This window comes from Octodon degus, unplaced genomic scaffold (genome assembly GCF_000260255.1).
Source record: "Octodon degus isolate 3935 unplaced genomic scaffold, OctDeg1.0 scaffold00257, whole genome shotgun sequence".
Lineage (NCBI taxonomy): Eukaryota > Metazoa > Chordata > Mammalia > Rodentia > Octodontidae > Octodon > Octodon degus.
The window spans coordinates 490,390-512,486 of NW_004524833.1; the positions used below are offsets into that span (position 1 = coordinate 490,390).

At 39.0% G+C, this 22,097-nt stretch overlaps 2 protein-coding genes across 2 annotated transcripts in view; one reads left to right on the plus strand and one right to left on the minus strand.

Moving 5' to 3' along the window:
• Positions 1 to 22,097, minus strand: part of Wars2 (tryptophanyl tRNA synthetase 2, mitochondrial) — a 133,203-nt gene that overhangs the window by 74,779 nt on the left and 36,327 nt on the right. The window lies entirely within an intron of this gene.
• Positions 20,198 to 21,467, plus strand: LOC105740991 (glyceraldehyde-3-phosphate dehydrogenase-like). Its single transcript, XM_012512691.2, has one exon. The coding sequence runs from the start codon at positions 20,270 to 20,272 to the stop codon at positions 21,269 to 21,271; it is 1,002 nt and encodes a 333-aa protein (XP_012368145.1). The 5' UTR covers positions 20,198 to 20,269; the 3' UTR covers positions 21,272 to 21,467.

Genomic DNA, 22,097 nt, shown 5'->3' on the forward strand with positions numbered 1-22,097 from the left:
GAGAGAGAGAGAGAGAGAGAGAGAGAGAGAGAGAGAGAGAGAAACTGAGTAAAAATCTGAGGAGTAAATTTACATTTCAAGGTTGTAAAACCTCTGCAACAACTATGTGTTAGTGTGGCCAGAGGCCCCTTAGCACAGAGCAGTTCAGATATCACATTTGACCGCTAGAAGGTCAGCAGAGGATGGAGGTGAGAGGAGACACCTGATGTAACCACCTTACATTGGAGAGAAGAGACACTATCTTTGATGGTTAAGTAGTCTTACTTGGCAGTGTCCAGTTCCATAAATCCTTATGACTCAGGGATTCATAAAGCGTACATAACCTGGATTTATCCTACTAATGTGTTTTTACTAAACCATGGTCATGGAAAGAAGATAAAATTATTCTGCCTGAAAAGATATCTTTTCTATCCATTTCATGTCTGGCAATGTCCCCGGGTCTTTCTGATCTTTCCTACAAGAGTCTGGATTTAACACTCAAGCAGCAGTACGAGGGCCCTACAGCTAGGAGTTGCTTGACCAAAACTGGGACTCCTCAACAGATGGCCTTAACCAAGTGAAGCTGAGATTCTGGAAATTCTTATATACAATATGTGAAATAACTTCATGTCCATTTTGAGTGTTCTGTAACTTTATTGATAGAGAAAAATGAAGCCACAAAACACAGAAAAACATTTGTAAGTTACTGGTATAATGACCGTATATGCATACCCACCACAAAACAGGATCTGTTTATCTTGTCTTCTACCATGTGAAAACAAAACAAAACAAAACAAAGAACACTTTCTAACTGGTCACAGTGCCCTTTATTAGCATACAACCTGTAAACAGGTAGAGCCCTATGCTTGTTTCAACTGTGGTCACATTGGTTCAGAACCCTGTCAGATCACATTGTTAGCTCAACCTTAGCATAAGTTAGAAAAAGGACAAAGTCAAGCAGTAAAATGACTGTGGTAACAAGTTTGGTTCTTGACCATAGTAAATAAACAGGATCTAGTGCTAGACTGACTGGATGGAAGTCCTCAGTCTAGAATTGAGCCCTGAAAACTAAGTTTAATAACAGCACCTACTTTATAGTATGGTTAGGAGGATTGTGAGGAGTTTCTTAGCATCAAGTTCTTTGTATCTGCTGCAGTAAACTTTTCATAAATTATCCAACCATTTACAAAGGTGAGAATTTCAAATGTTTTATTTTGATTCAACCACTCAGCATCAGGAAATATGTCCTACAGAACTACGCAAGACTATAAAGGATACCTGGTGTTTCCCATATGATTATTTAATGACAAAAGGATTACAAGTGACTAATGTCCAATAGCAGGGGAAGAATTAAATGACAGTTTTCTTTTTATATAATGGAATACTACAAATACATAAGAATTTGGAACTCTAAATATTGATGGTGGGAAGAAGCTGGTTTTGGAGCCAGAACATGCAAGTCTACATCAGTCTGACAGGTACTATGTGTGTTTTCATGGGCAAATTACAGAATCGCCTCATCTGAAATGAGAAGAATACCGATAACTCCCTGAAGTCCTAAGGATTTTCTTTAGCCCACAGTGGTTCTATGTAAACCTTTATTACATGTATAAATGCTGGAAAGGAATGAAGGATGCATGCCTAGGTGCTTTCCTGAGGGAATGCCAGTAATGACTTATTTTCAACACTTTTATATTAACTTTTTCTTTTAAGGATATGAGCATTTTTTTCAATCAAAATTTTAAAATAGGCCTTGTCTTCCTGCATCCAGATTGATTAAATTAATTGGTATGTTTGGGCTTTTATGAATTTCAAACTAATAGGAGTATCAGTAATTACCATTTTAATTTTACATAAGAAACACATGGTTAAGTAATATATAAAGTTTTTATATAAAGTTATTTATGAATTTGAACTAGAATGAAAACAATATAGTTTAAAGGGCATGGTTTTTAGGGATATGAAAGTACTAGGTTTAAATTCCTTTGATGCCTCTTGGTATTTTTCATTCTTTAACTTCTCTCAACTTGTTTTCTTATTTGAACAATGAGTTTAATGATAACAACTAACATTTGTCGGTTATCTACCATGTGAGGAGGCCTACAAGAAGAGCCATGAATGCATTATCTCATTTAATCCGCAAGAATTCTGAAGTACTTTGTACTATCATCACCATTTTACAGATGAGGCAACTGAGGCAACAGGGGCTAAGAAGAGCATAGATAGTAACAGTGAAAATACAACTTGAATACTGATAGATACATTTCTGCAATAGATAAGTCAGAGGGGACCATGAGAGGACAACAATGCACTCAAGATAGTTTGCTTTTACCACTTTGACCCACTGCAACTATCGTTGAGTATGCATTACCTAAAATCTACCTTAATTCATGTTATTATAAACCCCTAAAGGGATGCGTGACTTACTTGTCTACACTATTGGAGCTAAAGATAACTGCTTTATGTACTTTTTTTTCACTGAGAGGTGGTGGCCCATACCAGGGCAGGTGACAAGGACAGTGGTTCGTATTCATCTGGGCAGCAGTTTCAGTGCTAATTCTAAACACAGGTGGTGAGAAAGACAGCCAACAGGAAGGGGGAAGGAATCGCTGCTGACATGAGCAACTGGGAAGATTGATGGTTTCCCTCTCTCCTTTTCCCCAATGTGTCAGCCTCAGGGCAGAGATGTAGGAGCCGCTGTGCTGGGGACAGTAAAATACACAGCACAGTGTCTACTTACTGCAACACTGATTAATGAGACCAAAATGACACAGAAAACAGGCAGTGCTGCGGAAGGAAAATTCACAGGCGTTTCTTTCTTTAATCATTTCGACAAAAGCAATTCCCATAAACCACCAGGTTTGACGCAGACTACCCTGTGGTCAGAGCCATGTGAGGGCACATTTGGTGGAAAGCATGCCGTAGAGGATGAGTGAGGGGCATCTACAATGAAGTAAATCTGCTTACAACCACAGAAAGCCTACAAATTCATCAAAAACTCCTCTGATTTGCTTTAAAAAAATGCACAAAGTCCCAAATTAGGTATTTAGTTACCTATCCTTATGTAAAAAGGACACAAGAATATACAGGCACAAAGTTGTTTTTTTTTTTTAAACAATCACAAAGATTGCTCACCCTGTTCAAGGCATTTTTCCTTTGGGCCAATGACATGGCTCAGGAGAATAAGCGCTTGACTGGCATTCTTCCTTTTCAGAACTAGAAGATAATATTCATTTTCATGCTTCTCCTCAGCTGCTTAACATACACAATAATACATTATTGCATCTAATCAGAAAAGATGAATATTAACATTAAATAGTTCTAGTAATTTATGGTGATCTACTGGACATATCAATTTGAATTTACCACCAAAACTCTTCAAACTTACAAGTACACGCAAAGCAAAATATACTGACTCACAAACTGACCAGCTTCTAGGTCAGCCAAATAGCTCAGGGATTAAAGCGCCTGCTTAGGCAGACTCAGGGGCAGGGGCTTTGATCCCCAGGCCTACTGTGCCAGCCCCGCCCCCAGAGCACACTGATAAGGCAATTTTGGTGTGGTGGCATGCGCCTATATCCCAGCTCTTGGGAGGCTATAAACAGGAGTATCACTATGAGTCCAATCTAGTAGTGAGACCCTGAACACCCTGTACACCTTTCTCTAAAAAAAATACAGAAAACAAAACAAAACAACAACAACAAAAAATTGATCAGCTTCTCCCAAACCTGCTCTGCTTCTGCATTCTTAATTTCGGCTCATGACATACTCAGCCATCCAGGCTCTGAATTTCATGAATAACTCCCAATTTGTTCTCTTCTTCATACATTCTATGGGATCAAAGCCTACTCCTCTAATCATGAGCTGTATGATCTTTAGCAAGTATTTGTGACTTGGTTTCCTCACCTGAAATAAAATTGTGTATAGTATTACTTCATAGGATAATCAGAATACTGCACAAAAGTGCACTGAAGTCCTCAGAATAGTGTTGAGTACAAAAATGTGTTTAATAAATATTAGTTGTTATTACCACCATCTAATCATTAATTCTATAGGGGTATGACTCGGTATGATTTCACTTCTCCATCTTTACCAGTATAGTCAGAAACACCATTAATCTTACCTGTGCCGTTTCACTAGCTTTTGATATTGTCCCTTCCATGCCATCTGCAGACATGTCTCTTCAAAATAGTAATTCTGCACTAGTTCTTCCTTACCTATATAGGTAAGTCCAGTCCCCTTAATTTAATATATAAATCTTCCACAATCTGACTTCAAACATGTATCACTAAAATACATAGAAAGAACTATGTCCATATCAACCTTAATTAAGCAAATAAAAAGTCTTATGAGAAACTTCAGGTTCACACTATACTTTTATATCATGCTTTTTTTTTTTTTTTTTTAAGTACTGGGGGACTGAACTCAGGACCTTTCTCTTGCCAGGCAGGTGCTATGCTGCTGAGCTATCTCCCCAGGCCTGCATCATGCTATTTTCCATTAAGCATCCTAACATTAGAGTTGGTATCATGATCAAATAAAACCCTAAGAGAAATTAGTAATTGCTAGAAACTATAACTGAAAGTCCAAAATGGGAGAAGTATTTATATAACAACTTCAGTAATTCTAGAAAGATAAATGTATATATAGTATTAGTCTAGAGGCTTAACTGTTTTCACTCCAGATTTACATCTACCTGGAACTTCAGAATTTGACTTTACTTGGAAAGCATATCTTTGTAGATATAATCAGCTAAAATAAGTCACTCTGGATTAGAGTGGCCTCTGCATTCAACAATTTTTTTTTTTTTTTGAAGTAAAATAAGATACATGGTGACAAAGACAGAAGCCATGTGATTAATGACTGAGACAGTGTTTGGAAGGATGCAGCTCCACGTGCAGGAAGGTCAAGGACTGCAGGAGCCACCAGATGTTAAGAAATGGCAAGGAAAGACCTTCCCCAGGGGCTGCAGAGAGCATTCTCCACTAACACCTCAAAGTCTCACCCCTCGCTTCTGCAACGGTGGGAGAATTCTTGCTGTCTGAAGCCATTCATTGTGAGATACTTTCTTACAGCAGGCGTAGGAAATGAGTGCACTTGACTGAAGCTTTAAATGGATACAGTAAGTTATCCAGATCCAAAATCTGGCTAGAATACCATCATTGGGCCACTGAACTCCTCTTCCAGAGCTGCACAGCCTAGTGCTGGGGAACACAGAACAGAAATAAAGCATTTTGCATTGACTACTGTAATTGGCCGAACCATAACTGTACACAGTTTGTGGTGCTAAGATGCATGAAGCATGAGTGAGTCACCCACATCAATAAACAACAGCCCAGGTCAACCAAGGTAGGGGAATCATAGATAAACTTGCTGTTATTTTGTTTGGGGATCAATTCAAAGTGTTACAGTCATATTTGCACTGATTCCATAAAATTACACCACACAATTAGCTCTGCTCCATGCATTTGTTCCATTTAAATAGTAACTCTGAAACTGTCTCTGCTGTGATCATTCAGAAAAATGGAAATTTAAACATAGTGAACTCTATTCCTTTTGGTAAAAAATTGATTTGGATCACTTTTCTGATGTAACACAAGATACACACTTAAGAAAAAACAACCTAAAAGCTCTTTATTTTCTACCAGTCAGATTTTGTTTTAAATGTTTATTTATTTTTATGTATTTAGGACAGGGTCTACAGGGTCTCACGACATAGATCGGACTTGTAGTGATTCTTCTGTTTTCAGCCTTCCAAGTGCTGGGATTACAGGTGCGTGCCACACCCAGTCTTGTACTACTCTAAATAGAATCTTCTACAGATAACCCACTACTGGACTATATTGGAATATTTTGCTGAATTCACACACATACAATATTTAAATGACAATGGAATACCCATTTCTGACAAAAATAAACAAAAAAAGGGGATACAAACAAAGGACCACGGTGTATCTGTATATTCAAAATAGATAGGATAGATATACAGCCACTTTCTCTTAATTCCTTTTTTTAAATAATTCTTTTATTTATTGAGAAACAAACAGCATGAGACAGTTTCAAAACTGATTAATAGGACAGCTTCAATAATTATTACATTGTACATCGGTTTCTTCTTAGTGGTTATCCATATTACAAGATGCAGACAGGATATCTTGTCCAAACACTATTAGTACAAATCTTTCTTCTCATTGAATTAAGAGAAGGTAGCTCTATATCTGTCTTAACTATTCTGTATATTCAGATGCAACATGGTCCTTCCTTTGTATCCTCTTTTTTGTTTAGTCATGTCAGAGATGGGTATTCCATTGGCATCTAAATACTATAGATGTGTAAATTCAGCAAAGCAATCCAACACAGTCCAGCAGTCCAAAATAGTAGTGGGCTATCTGCAGAAGTTATTGACTTGAGCCTTTCACAGCTCAGCATATTAATATGGCTTTACTTTATATACCTTGTTTTTATATTTTTCTACTGGATGGTTAAGACCAAGATAAAGCAAGACCTATATAACAAGAAATGTAACTTTTGTATCTGATAAAGTCAGTCAAGTATCCTCAGTATTTATCCTGTAATCCTGTGCCACAGTTTGCAGATCCTTTGTCAGTGTCAGCCATATGGATGAGTCATGGCCATTGCCGTGAACAATTTGCTCTCTGTGAATGCCTGAGAGAATGTTTTCCTTCTCTGTGACTCTACTTAGGCACACTCTATGACACTGATCATGTTGCTCTGTGGCCCCATAATCTCCTTGATCAGAAAATTTGGGAAACAACTGAGTTACATGATGTTACAGTATAGGTTCTCCTATGTCCTAAGGCTTCACTGACCTTGAAAGGCTAGGGTCAAAATGTTGACTGTCCTTGCAGCCCTTCTATTTCTCTAATTTTTGGTCTGTAAACTTAGGTTGTTAACCTTCTAGAAGAGAAGTTTATTGTTATTACCACACAACCTAGGCTGTTAAGCTTAACCTCACTATCTGTCTGAATATCAAACATCTTAGGCATAACATGGAACAGGTATTTTCCCTCAAGTATTGATATATTAAACTTTAAGTCCCTACAGTATATGGGGAAAAAATTTAAAAAATGAACAATAAGTAAAGAATATGAATAAACACATATTTTTACACAGAAATTTAGAAATCTAACCATATACAGCGCTGTAGCAGGACAGTCCTGTGACATCTTAATTCAATGAATGGAAAGATTTGTACTAACAGTGTTTGTGGACAGGATATCATGTCTGCATCCTGTACTATGAATAACCACTAAGAAGATAATATGCAAAGTATAAATTATTGAAACTGCCCTACTAATCAGTTTTGAAACAGTCTCATTGCTATTTGCTTCTCAATAGAATTATTTAAAAAAATAAGAATCTTCTACAGCTCTGTACTTAGGAGAGCTAAGCTGGCCATAGGGACTGGACATGGTGGCACACACCTGTAATCCCAAAACTGAGGAGCCTGGGATAGTAGGATCACTAAGGCTGAGCTGCATAGTGAGTCCCTGTACCAAATACATTTTAAACAAAAATCTTCTAAAAACTATTTTTAGTATGTTTGCGGTAAATAATGTGTAGATTCCTTGTGTGGAGTTGGTACATGTACATAACTCATTTTAGTTCTTTTTTAATCCCCTCCTCTCTCCTTCTTCATCTCTTCTTCCCCTTTCCATTGGAGAAAAATCTAGCTCCTTACTTTCTATTACCTATATTTTATTTTTCTGTTTATAATTTGGGTTTCTCACATAAAAGAACTATGCGTTATTTAAGCTTGTGGGTCCAATTCATTTCACTTCACAGTATGGTCTCAAGGTATATCCATTTTCCTATCAGGGACTCAAGTTTATCTTTCTTTATAGTTACTCAACTACTCAGTACTCACACCTTTGTGTGTGAATAACACACGCTTAAATGTATTCATCAGTTGATGGACATACAGATTTCAATATTTAGCTATAATGAACTACATGGGTATGCATTTATCTCTATAATATGTTTCCAATTCTTTTGTGACAATACTTAGAAAGGTCAAAGGAATTTTTTAAAAATAATTTATTTATTTATTTATTTAATTTATTAGGTACAGGATTTCACTATACAGCTCAGACTCATAGTGATCCTCCTGTCTCAGCCTCTCCAGAGCTGGGATTCTAGGCAAAGACAGGCACGCGCCACCACCCCTGGTTTTAGTGGCTGGCATGGGCATGGGATATGGTACTGGGGTTAGAACCTGGGTCCTTGAGCTAGCCAGGAAGGCGCTTAGACCACCAAGCTATCTCCACAATCCTCAAATGAAATGTTTAATTTTAGTTGTTTGAAAATCTCCATACTGACTTTCATAGAGACAGTACTCATTCGTATTCCCATTAACAATGTAAAAGGGTCCCTTTTCTCTGACAGGCTAGACAGTACTTTTATTAGTGATTCCTTGATGACAGCCATTTTTTCACAGGTAAAATGGAATCTCAGTGTTGTTTTCATTTGCATTTCCCTACTGGTCAGCAATGAGCATTTCTTTTGCGTATTTATTGGCCATTTCTACTTCTTCTGTGAAGTGTTGATTCCAGGTGGGGTCTAACTTTCTCAGCGCTTTATATATTCTAGATATGAGTCCTCTGTCTGAAGAACAGCTCTCAAAACTCATTCTGTAGGTTTCTTTTCACTCTGTTGGTTGTTTTAATTTTAAGTGTGCAAAGATATTTTACTTGATATGGTCCCGTTTGTTAATTCTCAGTACTATTCCTTCTGTAATCAGAATCCTTTTTAGAAAGTTCATGATCTTCTCTTCTACTCTAAAAGAACTTTGTTCTTCCTTTGAAATTTTAAGAGTATATTTTTCTTTTGGGGGCATAATCACCCCAGCCCAAATGGTTTTGGGATACAGGTTTTCTTAGAAAATAACCAAACTATTAGTTCAAAAATGAAGTACACATGTCTATAATTTTTTTTCTTTGAAGCTCTTTAGAAAGGATTCTTAAAACCTTGTGTATGTAATTAATAAACTTGAGTGGGGAAATTCAAATTTACAAATCAGTGTCAGCTGATCACTAATTCACCATCCTTCTTTATGTTTAAAAGAGTACGTCAATAATCTCTGGAAGCTCTCAGTAACAGCCCATAATGCTAGAGAACAAATAGTCCAATATATTTTTGACATGCTACTGTCAAATAGTCCAATATATTTTTGACATGGCCCAAAGATATGACTTCCTGCATGTCATATCTTTGGGCCTCCTATAAAAGTTTGAAAAAACTTGCAACCTCTATACAGATGCAGAAAGGATGTCATCAGAGAAGTGTCAGTATTGGAAACATTTCAGAGTGCTCAATTTCTTAAACTTACTAGGAAACCTTAGAATTCTGCATGTGCAAGTAGACAGCTCTTCCTACAAAGCTTTGCCACCATGCTCAGTTCACTGTTCATGCTGAGCAGCACCACCCCGATTCTGACCTAGACTCACTCTTGTGTGTGCTTGTGTGTGTCTGTAAAGTAACTCTGCATTGCTCAGCCATTTGCTTCATTAAGCCTAATAAACATCAAGGACATTCTTTAATTAAAGTCTTCCCCTTCTTATTAGCATAAACTGATGGCATATTTTTTTTTTTCATTTGGTTATTAAGGTGGTTCATCATGTATTGGTGAGCAAACTCAAGAAATTTTGTCTTCTAAAATGACATGGCATTATAGCTTTTAAAAAATCCAGTTATTTCTTTTGGTATGTGTGAATTCTTACACCAAAATAACTTTATTTTCTTTTGATTTTCTAACAGCTCCAAGAAATTGTCTTTATTCACTAGTGGGATATTTATCATGTCCTTTTACAGTGACTATGTTTGTTTGTTCCAAAGAACTTTGCAGCCTGTTTTTATTTTACACATCTGGTCTATTTTTTGTATATTCTGTTCTTGTATATAGATACACTCTATTTCTGTAAGTGCTTTGCAAGTAGGTGCAGGGACCAGGGGTTCAATCCCATTCATGCCATGCTGACCCCACCCACAGGGTGCACTGAGATAGCAATTGAGAGTGGGCGTGGTGGCATGTGCCTGTAATCCCAGCACTTGGGAGGCTGTAAATAGGCAGGTCACTACAAGTCTGATCTAGTAGTGAGACCCTGAACACCCTGTAGACCCTTCCCTAAAAATACAAAAAAAAAAAAAAAAAAAAAAAAAAAAAGTCTTATTTCCCACAAAAAATATTCAAAAATTTACCAGTTGAGGCAGATCAGAGCTGTTTTATCCAGACAGGCAGTGGGGATGGTGAAGAACGATGCAATGGCTTTAAAAGGTCACCAGTTGAGTTTTACAGAAGTGATTTTCTTAGTTTATTTACTATCTTTAGAAGCTTCTGATTTTTCAAAATGCAGTCACAAGAAAAAATAGCCTGGCGGCCTATTAGATGATTAATATAACAAAGAATTTTTCAAATTCTCTCTTTTCTAGCAATCAGGTGCATTCATGCTACTGGGTTATTAAACTCAGGGATGTTCTATCACAGAGCTACATCTCCAGCTCCTTTTTACTTTTTTATTTTGAGATGGGTCTTGCTAAGTAAGGCATCTTCTGCTTTCCTTCCATTCTGTGAGTTACGCACTTTTCTGAAAATGTTCAATTCTAAGCCCTTGTGCATGCAGTACCTTCTGCCTAGCACACCTTTCCTCATGTCAAAAACTGTAACTGACCTTTTAAGACCCAGTTCAGAGTCATCACATTTGTGACATCCTCTCCAAAGCCCCAGGGAAGATGATTTACTTGCTCCTCTAAGCACTTAGCTGCTCTACTCTCCTTCTTTTAGACACCATGGTAATTTACTTGTTCTACATACCTACTACCTTCACTAGTGAGAGAAATCCTCAAGGGTAAGGGTCATGTTTATATTCCTCACCCAAGGGCATAGAGGATCAATATAAATACAAATTTTGCTGTAGCACAAATAAATATTCTAGGATGCAACAGCCAGCAATTGGGTCTTCAGTTTTACTGTAGTCAGACAACCCAGGGAAGAGGAGGATGATGGGAAGATAGTACCAAGAGCAGGATGAGAAATTTTCAAATGATCCCTCCCAGGCTGCCTATGGACATTACAGACAGTCAACAATAGCTACAGATGTCAGAACACCTTTCCAATTTCCTAATGTATTATCATTTTAATTCAATCTGCAGCCAAATACTCTTTAAAACAATATGTGGTTGTCAACAACTACTGGGCACAAACTTGTAATCCTCCTGCCTCAGCCTCCCAGATGGTGGTAGAATTGCAAGCATGTGCCAATAAGCCCAGCAACAACTAACTGCAAATGCCCAGCAATAGCTAAATTTATGACCCCTGAATAACGCTATTTAATTCTTACAATGCAAGCAACCCTACCTTAAGATTCAACATGGGTTTTATGTGATAATTTCCTGATACTTAATATTATTGTACCATTAAAGACACATTCACAATTACACAGGGAGCTCAGTGTACAAACTAATTTTTTGATTAGCTCTGCCCTGAGGTAGAGTGTGTATCTAAACTACAAGTCAATGCCATTTCCTCTTTTCCAAGAGATAAACACTATGTGCACCCCACCAGGCATCCACAAGTACTCCAAATCTGGCAAGGGCAGGCACGGAGCAGAATGCCACAGGACCAGGATGTTTTGAGTTAAATTAAGGGATGCAATTCATGGGAAAACTGAGTGGAAATGTGTTTATGTTTTTAAACTGAATCTTTAAAAAGAATAAGAATCACAAAATCAGTATCAGATGTTGTATGATGACTTCAGCACAGCAAATAACATCTGAAAACGAAATATTTTGAAATCTAGTTCCTTCTTTGCTCATCTGCGGCTGGTATGGTTCAAGGGGTCAGGGCTTCCACTGTGATGGTTCCTACCCACCAAAAGCAACACTGGAAAATAATTTGGTCCCACTAGCATTCTCAGCAGCAAGAAGAAAGCTGTAAACTCCTAAAATTCACTGATAAGTAGAGGTGAAGCATCTGTTTTAGAATTATTTGAAGTTGCTTTCAAAATATATATATTCACTGATTTTAAATCAAAGTCAGACCGCATTAAAATTTATGAAGGGAAGGGCTGGCCTGATAGCTCAGCAGCCTAAAGTGCTTGTGCATCAGCTTGGGATACTCCGTGTGCTGAGCTGGGCCCACCCACAGGGCGCACGGTGAGGGCGATTGAGACTAGGTGTGGTTGCGCAGAGCTGTAATCCCAGCACTTGGGAGGCTGAAAACAGGAGGATCACTATGAGTCCAAGCTATGTTGTGAGACCCTGTATACCCTGTACACACTGTACCAAATACAGAAAAAAAAAATTATGAAAGGAATCATAGAGGGTCGCAAAGAACAAGTCACACTTTACTAGCCTCTATTTGGACTTCTCTCTGGATAGTGTGGGTGCTCTACACATACTTATGATTAATGAACCTCTACACCTGCATACCTTTGTGTCTCTTACAATGTAAACACGTGCACTATCACTGAGCCACAACAGCCCTGCAACATCTAATTGTATGAATGACTAAATCATAGTTTCTTATTTATTTATTTATTTATTTGGTGCAGGGTCTCGTTATGCAGCTCAGACTTGTAGTGATCCTCTTGTCTCAGCCTCCCCAGAGCTGGGATTACAGGTGCACAACACCATGCCAGTTTAGGGGCTGGTGTGGCGTGCCCTTTTGGGGCCAGCATGGCATATGGTACTGGGGATTGAACCTGGGTTCTTGTGTTTGACAGGCAGGTCCTTAGACCACTGAGCTATCTCCTCTTCCCATCTTTTTCCCTTTTATGGGGGCTGGGGAGACGACTCAGTAGAATAAGCGCTTGCCTGGCAAGTATAAGGGCCTGAGTTCAATCCTCGGTTCCACCAAAAAAAAAAAAAAAAAGAAAAAAAAAAAAAAAAAAGAAAAAAAAAAAAGAAACCATCTTTTCCCCTTTTATTCTGACCTTTGTCTTTTCTTCTTTTGTAAGCAGTGTCTATTCTAGCCCTTGCTCTTTGAAATGTATGTAATTCATTTATTACATATAAAACTCGAACACAGGAGTCACAGTTGTTTTAAACAGGGAAATTGGAACAATCTCTCTTTTTTTCTTTTTCTTTTTGTATAATATGGAAGGGTCTATAGGGTGTTCAGGGTCTCACTGTATAGATCGGACTCATAGTGATCCACCTATTTAGTCTCCCAAGAGCTGGGATTATAGGCATGCACCACCATGCCCAGTCTTAATTGCTGCCTCAGTGTGTCCCGGGGACAGGGCCAGCATGGCAGGCCTAGGGATTGAATCCCTGGCCCCTGCACCTGCTTGCAGGCCCTTTGATCCGCTGAGCTATTTGGCCATTCCTGAACAATCTCAATGAATATGCTGATGAGGAGTCAAGAGGAAGAAAGTGGAGGTTCCTTGGAACCAGGGAGACCCCAATTATGGACCTCAGTATGACATTTCTGAACATGATTTCAGAACTGTAGCAGTAGGATGATACATGTGAGATTTCACAACTCACCCTTTTCACTAGTACTGCCCAGACAAAATACCATAGCTACTCCTTAACCTAAGAGAGCCAGCCCATCTGACTTGGGGGCTATAAAACAGGTACAATCTATATTTTTAAGTACTGTTTTCAAGTTGTAGCTATGGGTTTAACTTAATTAGTATTTTGAATTTCATCTAAGCTTTTGTTAAGTCAACAGTAACTTACTTTAATTAAGCAAACTTTCAATGAGCACATTAAATACTAGCTCTATCCTTCCTTCTTTCCTTTATCCATCCATCCAGATATTCATTGAGAGTAGCCATGTGCTAAATACCCTGTTGGACACTGAGGACACAACAGTAAATATAAAATAAAATGAAAAGCAAGTCAAAGTAAAAATATGCTACAAATAAAACAAAGCTGCTGCCCTTAGTAAGTCTGTGGTTCAGTGAGGACTGAGTCACACACAGCTACTTCACTGGCCTGGTTTACAGAGCTACATTTCCTTTTTTTTTTTTGTATATTTAGGGAAGGGTCTACAGGGTGTTCTGAGTCTCACTACTAGATGCGATTCATAGTGATCCCCCTGTTTCCAGCCTCCCAAGGGCTGGGATTACAGGCACATGCCATCACATCCAGTCTCAACTGCCATCTCAGCATGCCCCTGGGGTGGGGCCAGCACAAACTACCTTTCAATCTCTAGAAGGATAAGGCCTGGGAGCTTCCCTCTATTGATTAGGTAATCTCACTTATTGTTTTACAGAGATTAAGATGCACAACTTTGCACTTCCAAATACTCCTTTGTTGGCAACCATATTCTTTCTTTTGCTTCAGAGAAAAACAAAACAAAACGAAACATCCCTTTAGGATTAGTGTTTCCCCTTGTGACAGGTTGTCTTTCTGTGACCTTCAGGACATTTCTCCATCAAGTTTTCTCTTTCTGCCTCCACCTTTAGTCTTCATTTCTTTCCCAGATCTTCAATTCTTCACTACTGTGCAGAACACAGAATGTGAGTGGGTCTATCTTGGGTTATTTCTCCTACCCTCTCTTCCCAAATGTGCCTGTAGGAACCCTACACTTGCCACCACCTTAAGTTCCCCTTCAATCTATTTTAGATTTTTTGACTTCTCCAATTTTGTGATTTTTTGGTTCCTTTTTAAAAAAAAAAAAAAAAATTGTTTGCTCAATGGGGTTCTGATCCAATGCACTTTTCAGCTTTTTTTCAGCTACAACAGGCAACATCGGCAGAAAGGAGAGGCTGCTTTCTTCATTTGTTCTTGCTTCCAGCTTGGGTCAAAACTTGCTCACCCAATTAATACTCTTCAAGGACTATAACAAGCAACAGTGCAGTTCTTCTTGCAAACTAGCCTCAGAGTCCTGCTTGGCTCCCAGGCTGCTTGCATCAGGAACTGGTGCTGGTCTCTTGCCCCCTCTATCTCAGACAGCTGGTAATACACATCCCAGTATTTGGGTTTGGATTAAGGGTAGAGAGCCTTGAGCCTACTCTAGTTTCTTCTAACCATATGTACATTAGAGTATCAAGTCCATACGTAACCTAGTCAGTAAGAAAAATAGTATTTTACCACTCTCTTCCTATCTATCTATCTATCTATCTATCTATCTATCTATCTATCTATCTCCCCCCTGGAACTTCCTGGAGGGGAAAACCTGTGCTTTAAAAAAAAAATTATGTGCACAACTAGAACTTCATGTGTTACTGTCACCTTTTTGTTCTCTTTGTATTTGATTAAAAAAAAAAAAAAAAGAGCCCCAGCTTTGTGTGGTGGTGCATGCGTCTAATCACAGCCACTTTGGAGGCTGAGGTAGGATGATTGCACGTTTAAAGACAACCTTGAAAATTAAGCTAGACCTTCACAATACACAAATCAAAAGCTAGGGATATAGCTCTGGCAAAGCACTTATCTATCATGTGCTTCTCAGGTTCAGTACCTAATACCATCACCTAATAAAAGAGCTGTAATGCTTGTTTCTTTTAACAAGCCAAATAATATAAAACTATATGAAGAAAATGATAAAAAATTTTCCTTTGCTTTTTGAAGCCATCATTATTAGGTCCCAGGAGCGTATCCATTCACACTTTTATCAAAAGTATAAAAAATTTATATACGTAGCATAAATTTTTAAACAAAATTGGGATATTACTTTCACTTGCTTTTACTACCATTTTACAAAAAAATACCATGGACATCCTCCTAGGTCAGTATATGTAGATGTAACAAGTCTCTTTTAATTAGTTAACAACCTGCAAGATTAGGATTCTTTTTCTTCATGTCTGTCATCTTGCAATAACCTTTCTTTTTTGTTGTTGTTTTGGTGGAACTGGGGATTGAACTCAGGCCTTTGCACTTGCCAGGGAAGCGCTTACTCCACTGAGCCATCTCCCCAGCCGCAATAAACTTTCTATTATGGTATTGCCTTTGTTCTCTTCCTTTTTTGAGACACTCAGGGCATAGGAATGCTAAAAGTCATTAAGTTACACGTCAAAATCTTTCTGATTAAAAAAAAAAGATGCTTCAAGAAATTTTTAAACTAGTCTAAGAACACAAAGTTAGTGGGAGAAATAGTCATTTATTAAATATTTCTGCAGTATCTCTATGTGGTCTTGGTATTACAGAGCTTAACTTTTAGGAAAATCAAGTAAAATCCAAATAAGTAAATAAATATGATAATGTAAAATATGATCAGTATTATGAAGAAAAAATGAAATTAAGCATATTAATTGTATTACAGGTAATGTCTGGTACCTCTAGACATGGAGTATAACTAACACAGTGCTTGAAAGAAATGAGCTATGAAGACAGGAAAGACATGGAAAAAGTGCCCGCGTTAGACAGGATGCACATGAGAAGTCTCTTGGAGTGCAGAACATTTGAATTCTACCTAGAAATCTTAAAAAGAGGCAAGGCAAAAATATTCCAAAGCAAACAACAAAAACGGCAACAAGAGAAGAAAGACTATCAGTACTGTTGTGTAGTGCTGTAGGGGAAATGAGGCTTGCAAAGCAGACAGAGAGGCCTTGCAGGTTGGGAAGGCGCCAGACTGGGGAACTGATGGAAAGATCTTAAGTGAGGATAGAGTTAACCACATTTTTTTTTTTTTTTTTTGGTGGAACTAGGATTGAACTCAGGCCCTTGTGCTTGCTAGGGAAGCACTTATTCCATTGAACCATCTCCCCGGTTCCTACAGTTAATCACATTTGTATCTCACAAGGACTACACTGATCTCTAGATGAAGGAAGGACAGAAGGCAATCAAGAAAGGAAGCAGGAAAGGCACTGCAGAAGTAGAGGTAAGCAGTGACAGCCATTATGCTTAGGGCAAGCAAATGGATGTGGACAGACTTGACAAGTATTTGAAAGGGAATTTCCACAAGTCAGGCTGATGGTGCAAGTGTGGCACTGAGGAAAAGAGTGGGACTAACAATGGCTCCCAAGCACTGCTTGGTAAATCTGGTATTTATTTATTGGTAATTGGCAAAACCTGGAAGCAGCCAAGACGTTCTTCAATAGGTGAGCAGGTAATGTCTGGTACCTGTAGACATGGAGTGTAACTCAGTGCTAGAATGAAATGAGCTACAAAGACAGAAAAGACATGGGAAAAAACCTAAATGCTTATAACTTAGTGAAAAAACCAATCTTAAAAGGTTATATGCTGTATGATTCCAAATATATGACAGTTAGTAAAAGGAAAAAATAAGGAGACAGTAAAAAGCTGAGTGAATTTCAGGTGCTGAGGAAAGGGAGGGATGAAAAGGCTGAAAACATGGAACTTGGAGGGCAGTGAACTACTCTGTGACACTACTGGGACAGACACATGACAGATATATAATGACACACATCTCTAAGAGTGATCCCTAATGTGAACCAGGGGCTCTGAATAATAGGGTCAGTAGAGAGACATCATTTGTGACAAATGGACTGTTGTGGTGTGGGAAGTCAACAGTGGCAAAGGCTAGGCCTATGCAGGGACAGAGGAGGTATGGGGACTCTCTGTACTTTCTAGTCTGCTGTGAGCCTGACACTTCTCTGAAAAAGAAAGTTTAGTTATTATTGATACTTTCTCTAGCCCATCCTCCCAAAATGGCCGGTTCTAGACTCACATCCTATCCCTCTTCCTATTTAATTTCTATCTTTTCTTGTCAGTCTGATAACCTTCACGGTGTGAAACCCACTGTGAATACTTAGTAGCTGTATTACCTAATCAGCTGATCCCATCCCCCAGTCCATCCTAAAACATATTATAAAAACAGGTGTTTGTTTCTACCACATGCTTCTGACTCAGGATAGCCTCCCAGTTGCATCTTGATTGTGACATAAGCTGGTCTCTCTCCTTCTTCCTCGATGCCTGCCACTGTATGTTGGAAGGCCTCTTAAGTTACCACCCAACTTCTTCACCACTCCTGCCTTCAGTGAGCTCATTGGCCCCTTTCAAGATTCAAAGGCCAGGCAGGTGAATCCTATTACTTGAACTCAGTTCCTGTGCATTATTTGCTCACTGTAACTGAGGGCAGAGGGGAGAAGATTTTCCAATGCCCTCCTTTGGCTTCCACAGCAGCAGAAGTTGTCTTAACACATACCAAGTGCAAAGATTTCTCCAAAGTTAGGAAGGCAATACAGATAGGCATTAATTTTTTTTAAAGAATAAAACTTTTTTTTTTTTTTTTTAGGCTTTAGTCATTTTTTAGGCTTTTGACAGAGTCTAACATTCATTCATGTTCAAAGTCCTACAGAAAATTGGAATAAATGGCCTGGACCTTAATCTGATAAAAGCCATCTAAGACCACCCAATGGCTAACATAATTCTAAATGGGGAAAAATGAAATCTTTTACTCTCAGATCTGGTACAAGATAAGGATATCCTCTATCACCCTCCTATTTAATATAGTTCTGGAATCCTTAACTAGAACCATTAGACAAGAGAGACAAAAGAAATAAGAATAGGTAAAGAAGAAGTTAAACTATTGTTATTTGTAGATGACATGATACTTTACTTGGAAGACCCAAAAAACTCTACCAAGAAGCTACTAGAATACACAAATTCAGTAGCATAGCAGGATACAAAGCCAATACCCAAAAGTCAATAGCATTCTTCTACACAGATAACAAACACACTGAGAGAAATTAGAGAAACAATACATTTTAGAATTGCATTGCAGAAAATGAAATACCTGTGAAATCATCTAACAAAAGAAATCAAAGATCTATTCAATAAAAATTACTCTGAAAAAAGAGATCATAGAAGATTTTAGAAAATGGAAAGATATTCCCTACTCCTGGATAGGAAGAACAAACATTGTGAAGATGGCCATACTCCCAAAATTGTTACATAGATTTAATGCAATCCCTATCAAAATACTACAAACATGCTGCACAGACGTAGAGAAAGCAATTCTAAACTTTATTTGGAACCAGAAAAGACCTAGATAGCAAAGGCAATCCTGTGCAACAAAGACAAGGCAGGGGGCATTACAATTAGTGATTGAAATTATAGTAGAAAGCTACTGCGATAAAATCAGCATGATATTGGGAAAAATAATTGAATTGAGGGTCAATGGAATAGATTAGAAGATGGAGAAGTCACTATAAACACACTCAGCCACCTTGTCTTTGACGAAGGAGCAAACATGCTTACTCAAAGAAAGATACTCTTTAATAAATGTTACTGGAAAAACTGGCTCACTACATGCTGAAAACTAAAAGTGCACCCAGGTTTTTCACCATGTACTAAACTAAAGTCAAAATGACTTAAAGATCTAAACATTAAAACAGAAACACTAAATCTCCTGGAAGAGAAAGTAGGAGGAACTCTTGAAGACATAGGGGTAGGCAAACAGTTCACGAACAAAAATCAAACTTCATGGGTTACACTTGAAAGAACTAACAACTGTGACCTTCTGTTATTGAGAAGTTTTTGCATGTCAAAATAATTGCCAACAGAGTGAAAAGACAACGTGCAAATGTGGAAAAAAATCTTAACTATTACACACTTAGACAAGGGTCTTCTCTCTAGAATTTATAAAGAACTAAAAAACTTTAGGGCCACAAAATTTAAAGACCCAATCCAGAAATGGGCTTCTGAGATGAATACACACTTCTCAGACAATGAAATTATAGAAGCGAATATATGAAAAAATGCTTCACATTCCTAGCCATCCATGAAATGCAAATTAAAACAACACTGAGCTACCATCTTACCCCAGAAAGAATGCCTATCATAAAGAAATTAACCAACAACAAAGGAAGCTGTGGGGCAAAAGGAACCCTTCTCCACTGCTCGTGGGAATGTAGACTGGTGCAACCATTATGAAAATCAGAGTGGAGACTCCTTAGAAAACTAGGACTGGAAATCCCATTCAAACCAGCTATTCCTCTACTGGGAATTTTCCTAGAGGAACTGAAAGCATCATATCATAGTGTTATATGTGTGCCTATGTTTATAGCAGCACAATTTGTGATAGTCAAATCTTGAAAACAACCAATATGCCCGTCACCTGAGGAATGAATGAAAGAGATGTGGTATTTTTATACAATGAAGTATTACTCAGCTATAACGAATGAAAAACTCAAAGCCTTTATATTGAAATGGATGTCACTTGAAGATATACTCATAATTGAAATAAACCAGACACACATGTGTAAATATCATATAGTCTCCCTAGTGTAAGAACTCAAAAGAAATACAAATAGAAAGGTATAACACAAGTAAAAAGAAAGCGAGGCTCTCTGCTCCTGTGCGCTCCCGTGCGTCCGCCGATAGCAGATCTTCCCGAACAGCCAGCAGCGATCCAGACAAGATGGTGAAGGTCGGAGTGAACGGATTTGGCCGTATTGGACGCCTGGTCACCAGGGCTGCTATTCTCTCTGGCAAGGTCGAGGTTCTGGCCATCAATGACCCTTTTATTGACCTCAACTACATGGTCTACATGTTCCAGTACGATTCCACCCATGGCAGGTTCAATGGCACTGTCAAGGCTGAGAACGGGAAGCTCTCCATCAACGGAAAGGCTATCACCATCTTCCAAGAGCGAGATCCCGCCAACATCAAGTGGGGTGATGCTGGCGCTGAGTATGTGGTGGAGTCCATTGGTGTCTTCACTACCATGGAGAAGGCTGGGGCTCACCTGAAGGGTGGTGCCAAAAGGGTCATCATCTCTGCCCCTTCTGCCAATGCCCCCATGTTTGTGATGGCTGTGAATCACGAAAAGTACGACAACTCCCTCAAGATCGTCAGCAATGCTTCCTGTACCACCAACTGTTTAGCCCCACTGGCAAAGGTCATCCATGACAACTTTGGCATTGTGGAGGGACTCATGACCACAGTGCACACCATCACTGCCACTCAGAAGACTGTGGACGGCCCCTCTGGGAAGCTGTGGCGTGATGGCCGTGGGGCTGCCCAGAACATCATCCCTGCATCCACTGGTGCTGCCAAGGCTGTGGGCAAGGTCATCCCAGAGCTGAACGGGAAGCTCACAGGCATGGCCTTCCGTGTGCCCACTCCCAATGTGTCGGTGGTGGATCTGACCTGTCGCCTGGAGAAAACGGCTAAATACGACGACATCAAGAAGGTGGTGAAGCAGGCCTCAGATGGTCCCCTCAAAGGCATCCTGGGCTACACTGAGGACCAGGTTGTGTCTTGCGACTTCAACAGTGACAGCCACTCTTCCACCTTTGATGCTGGGGCTGGCATTGCCCTGAATGATCACTTTGTGAAGCTCATTTCCTGGTATGACAATGAGTTCGGCTACAGCAACAGGGTGGTGGACCTCATGGTCCACATGGCCTCCAAGGAGTAAGTGGCCCCCACCACCACAGCCCAGCGAGACCAGAGGGATGGAGAGGCCACGCTGTAGAAGTCATCACTGCCCTACTCAGCCCCGATACTGAGAATCTCCCCCTCACAGCTTCCATCCTAGGCCCCCTAGAAGGGGAAGGGCCTTGGGATCCCTGGCTCGCTGCCCTTGCACACCATCAATAAAGCCCATTGTACCCAAAAAAAAAAAAAAAAAAAAGCGAGAACTTAAGGATTAAACAATGAGGAGAAAAGCTAGGAAACATGAGCGGGGGCAAAGCTATACATTTATATGCACAAGATGGGTAAGGCAATGATCCTGAGAATCTTCACCACGTTTTTGAAACTACCAGTTAATTGGTAGGATTCTCACCCTGACTAACTATATGTGCTAATACCTGTGAACTAAGCAACCGCACTGAAGACAGTAATGTGTAATACTAGGGTCATACTTGGAATGCCTGTCATTCTGGTATTTTAAATACACACTGCTTGACGTGTTGTAACAATTACTGCTATATTGTCTCTGAAGTAATTGTTTGTTAAAAGAATAAAAGGGTAATAAATAAAAACAACAGACAAGAAAAAAAATGTCATAGGACTGTCCTGCTACAATGCTGTATATGGTTAGATTTCTAAATTTCTATGTAAAAATATGTAATTGTTTATTCCAATTTTTTACATATTCTTCATTTTTTTCTTCACATTCTGTAGGGATTTTTTTTTTTTTCTCCTAATGCCTTCAGGGCAGGTTTGGCTGGCTGGAGTGTTGTGGGGATCGAACTACAGCAACCTGAGGCTGACAGCTTTGTGGAAGCAGCCACTTAAAG

Coding starts and splice junctions, on each gene's coding strand:
- LOC105740991 (XM_012512691.2), top strand. CDS start 20,270: ATGGTGAAGGTCGGAGTGAACGGATTTGGCCGTATTGGACGCCTGGTC.